General features: G+C 44.9%; 1 protein-coding gene across 1 annotated transcript; it reads left to right on the top strand.

The window, feature by feature from the left end:
* The first annotated feature begins 868 nt into the window (after positions 1–868).
* On the top strand, positions 869–4369 carry LOC136464019 (cationic amino acid transporter 9, chloroplastic-like). The gene is made up of 8 exons (XM_066462986.1): positions 869–1298; positions 1612–2021; positions 2353–2529; positions 2681–2905; positions 3011–3187; positions 3294–3530; positions 3728–3817; positions 3950–4369. Exons 1-8 carry the CDS (start codon positions 959–961, stop codon positions 4094–4096), a joined length of 1803 nt encoding a protein of 600 aa, XP_066319083.1. The 5' UTR covers positions 869–958; the 3' UTR covers positions 4097–4369.
* The last annotated feature ends 337 nt before the right edge of the window (positions 4370–4706 follow it).

The raw sequence follows: 4706 nt of genomic DNA on the forward strand, positions 1-4706 counted from the left end.
GTGGAGAGAGAGGACGGCGGTCGGTCAGGTGTGGTGGCATTGATGCGCCGGAGCATGCGTGTGGCGGTGTGGATGCGACGATGATGCAGTGAATGGAGAGGAATGGACAACACGCTCACGAGGAGATAAGGTTTGGGATGAGCGGCTATGCAAGTGGAGATTTGGGCGCTTTGACTGGTGTCGTGGCCCATCAACGGCAGCGTCCGGACAGACGGACTTCCTTAGCACAACAATACCGGTTTATTAAATGATCAGTGCAAAGTTTAGATTGTCTGAGTTTAATTTTGAGCAATATTTTGTATTGTTCACAAATATTATATTCCTTATTTTATGCAATTATGACAATCATAAACAATGCGAAATAAGACGACCATTTTTCACCTAGGGGTAAAATCTTCATTTTGTCCTTACTTATAACACGATTAAGTCTCAAAAACTAACGGAAGGACGACGTAAGAAACTGAAGATAGATTTTAGGCTAAATAGGTAGGATAGCTTTTAGGCTAAATAGGTAGCTTCAAAATAAAGAGGACCAAAGAAGAAACGAATCTTTTTTTTAAGGTAAGGAAATAATTTTCTCTTCTTTTTGATAGAATTTTTTTAGAGTTATACAGTACAACATAGATACCTGTAATAAACGTATGGATGTAAATCATCGAGATTGGCGAAGTCGTCCTGATTGCTCTTGTAACCACTCGCCCTTTTACTCTTCCTGAGAGTAATGTACGAAGAAACACTACCAAACGCCGAATGCGCCCTTGCCCTAGGTTTTTTTAGGGGATTGCCCCTAGTTACAGGTCTTTTTTTAGGGGATTGCCCCTAGTTACAGGTCCAAACAGGCTCGAACGAAGCTCAGCCCAAGAACGGAGAATGCCAGCCCAACCAGGGTCTTCCATCCCTGTAACCACCCGATCCGGACCAACGCCCGGCCGGCGGCGGGGCCAAACGCCGCCTCCGCATGACGCAAGAGCCGACGTTACTCCGTTCGATCTGGGCGCGGACGCCAAGGACGCGACGGCCCAAGTCGCGACGCCACCAACTCCCCATCTCTTCAGACGCCATGGAGGAAGCTCACGACCACAGGCCCTCCTCCACCGCCGGCCGGCCCTTCTTCTCTGGCTTCTGCGCCGCGGCGCTCCGCCGCAAGCCCCTCGGCGCCCACGGCTCCGCCGCTGCCACCGGCGAGGGCCTCGTGCGGCAGCTCGGCGTCCTTGAGCTCGTGCTGCTCGGGATCGGTGCGTCCCTCGGCGCCGGCATATTCGTCGTCACTGGCACCGTCGCCCGCGACGCCGGCCCAGGTCAACCCTACAGCCCCATACTAATTTGAATCGAAACAAAACACTGCTTCTGCTCGGTCCAGGCCGACATTTGCAGTATAAAATGTTTACACTGGAGCAACAACTTGTTGGTTTCATGGCTAAGTAGAAGCAGCACGATGGGGCAGTGATTTTGGGGCATCGTTCACGCTTGTTGTGGAGCATTGACGGAAGTACTCGTTTGTTATGCTGCTTCAAATGCTCCAACTGAAGTGTTACTTTATTAGCCTAAGTAGCATCTCCTCCTTTGTTTCGTTTCTGTGGTACTGAAACTAACATGAGGGGTATATAACAGGCGTTACAATCAGTTTTGTTCTTGCTGGAGCTGCGTGTGTGCTCAATGCATTGTGCTATGCTGAACTCGCATCTCGGTTCCCTGCTGTGGTTGGGGGAGCATACTTGTACACGTATGCAGCGTTCAATGAGATCACCGCCTTCTTGGTCTTCACTCAGTTGATGGTGGATTACCATATCGGTGCAGCAAGCGTTGCTCGTAGCTTAGCAAGCTACTTTATCCAATTCTTGGAGCTAATCCCGTTCTTGAAGGGACAAATTCCAAGCTGGATAGGGCATGGAGAGGAGTTTTTTGGTGGTGTCATATCAATTAATATATTGGCCCCCATTCTTCTCATCATCTTAACTGCGATTCTCTGCTGTGGTGTCAAAGAGTCATCAGCAGTGAACACATTTATGACCACATTGAAGGTAAGATTGCTTACATGGCCCCGTTCGCGTGCCCTTAAACCCGGCTTGATCCGCTTCTTTTTTCATCCAGAACAGTGTTTTCCTCTCACAAATTCCTCCAGATTCATCCAGATTCCTCCAAATTCCTCCAAGCGAACGTGATCCGCTTCTTTTTTCATCCAAAACAGTGTTTTCCTCTCACAAATTCCTCCAAATTCCTCCAGATTGCTTACAATGCTTTTTTATGTTAGGTGTTACGTTTCTCTACATTTAGTTTTTCATGTTTGTGAGGTAGAAGGCATATGCAATGTTGTTTACTACTTTGGACTGATGCACCTGTTTCCAAATGCAGATAATCATTGTTATAGTCGTTGTATTTGCTGGTGTGTTTGAGGTGGATGTATCAAACTGGTCACCATTTATGCCAAATGGTTTCAAATCTGTAGTGACTGGAGCCACAGTAGTCTTTTTTGCATATGTTGGATTTGATGCGGTTGCTAATTCTGCTGAGGAAGCCAAAAGGCCACAGGTAATTCATATGCTGGATTTATTGACTTGTCTTTTATGGCCATATTCTATTGCTTAGTGAATGTCAGTATTCGATTTTTACATAATCTATAGATTATAATAGTGTGAAATGCATTCTAACTTCTCCTGCTCACGCAAACAAAATTTTCCAGAGGGACTTGCCCATTGGTATACTAGGAAGCCTTCTAGCATGTGTGTTGTTATACGTTGCTGTATGCTTGGTCATTACTGGAATGGTTCCATATACATTACTTGGTGAAGATGCTCCTTTGGCTGAGGCTTTTGCCGCTAAGGGACTGAAATTTATTACTGTATTGATCAGCATTGGAGCTGTTGCTGGACTTACTACAACACTTCTTGTTGGCTTGTATGTTCAGGTAATACCTTCTAACTTGACTATGTATGTTTAGGTCACAATAGTAGGTTTCACTTAATCAAATTGATCTACTTGATGAGGATTACATCCTTGTAATTGTAAACAGTCACGTTTGTATCTTGGACTTGGAAGGGATGGGCTTCTACCTTCAGTATTTGCTAAAGTGCACCCAACGAGGCATACTCCTCTACAATCTCAGATTTGGGTTGGTTGTGTTGCAGCAGTCATGGCAGGCCTCTTTAATGTGTCTATGCTCTCTCATATTCTTTCCGTTGGCACTCTGGTATGGAAATTTCAGTAAATATTTCAACCACAATGTCTCATTCTCATCATCAAACAGTCGCATGTAACTGCTACTTTTTTTTTTCCTTATTTCTTTCTGTGAGCAGACCGGTTATTCAGTTGTGTCAGCTTGTGTGATCACACTAAGATGGAATGACAAAGGAACTAGTCGTCGCTCCCTTGGAAGTATGTCAATCTGGCAAGAGGGTGTTCTATGTCTTGTCATAGTTGCTCTTTGTGGTTTTATAGTGGGATTTTGCTATCGCTTTAACTATGCTATAGCCTTTATGGTAGTGGCTTTTGTGATAGCTGTTGCTGCCAGTTTTGCTCTCCAGTTCCATCAGGTAAATTCCATTTATATCTATCTGGCCTACTTACTTCGTACCCACATAATCCTGTATGCGTGCAATCCAATCCATTGTTTCATGTTGCTTTGCTGTTTGAAACCATGGATAAAGATGTCATGCTACTAAATATTTAGACGCACTGGTGCTCATCCTCAACTTACTGATGCATTGTTTTCTTAAACTTTCCTGTCCAGGTCTATATGGATCCACCTGGCTTTTCATGTCCTGGGGTACCGTTGCTTCCCATTATCTCTGTTTTCTTCAACATGGTCCTGTTTGCTCAGGTTTGCGCTGCTCTATTCTGATTCCACTCACAGATTTCAATACTGAAAAAAATTCCTTTGTGGTGTTGCCTTGCTAACAAATATTTACCACCAAATTCCCACGACTGATGGCAATGAGAATTTGTTTGGCAGCTACATGAAGAAGCTTGGTATAGATTTGTCATCCTTAGTCTCATCGCTTTGGGAGTTTATGCTGGCTATGGTCAGTACAATGCTGTTCCTTCCAGCTCAGAACACTCTACTATTGGCTACCACGGGATTCCTTCTGAAGCCCCATGAGCAGATGAGCTATGTATGGCCAGTCTCCAAGTTCTTTGGAAATACTGTACGATACCATCGTCACCGAAGTTGGGACCTGTTTTCCCTCTTGAACTATTGCAGTGTGCATACTTTGTAGTTACGCCTAGTACTCCTATGTAGACAGTGTGAATTTCTTAGCCTGTAGAATGAGATGTTGTAGCGTCCACCATACCATTCTTCAAGGAGCATGCCAAGTGCATAGACCTTAAAAAAAAAGGAAATGAAAATAAAGAACGCCGGATGCATTTGCCCTGTTCGCTTGTCGATAAGCCATGGCGTACTATTGGCTGATTTGTTGTGAGAGAAAAATATTATTTTTTGGCTGAAAAAGTACGGTTTATAAGTAAAGCGAACATGGAACGGCACTTGTTTGTAGCAACTCATTGTCATGCACTATATATAATTCTGTGTATATTGTGAATAGTTCATATCTTGCCACTCCTGCTCCTTATTCTTGCGTCGCGTCGGACGCGAGCGCTAGCTACTAGCCATTCCTACCACATGCGCGACGCATCATTACCCCACGTCCCCACCGGTGGCCGCAGCCGCAGCTTGTTCGCTGCAGCGCGTATCGCATGGCAGGCGGATA

The sequence above is a fragment of the Miscanthus floridulus genome, chromosome 7 (assembly GCF_019320115.1).
Source record: "Miscanthus floridulus cultivar M001 chromosome 7, ASM1932011v1, whole genome shotgun sequence".
Taxonomy (NCBI): domain Eukaryota; kingdom Viridiplantae; phylum Streptophyta; class Magnoliopsida; order Poales; family Poaceae; genus Miscanthus; species Miscanthus floridulus.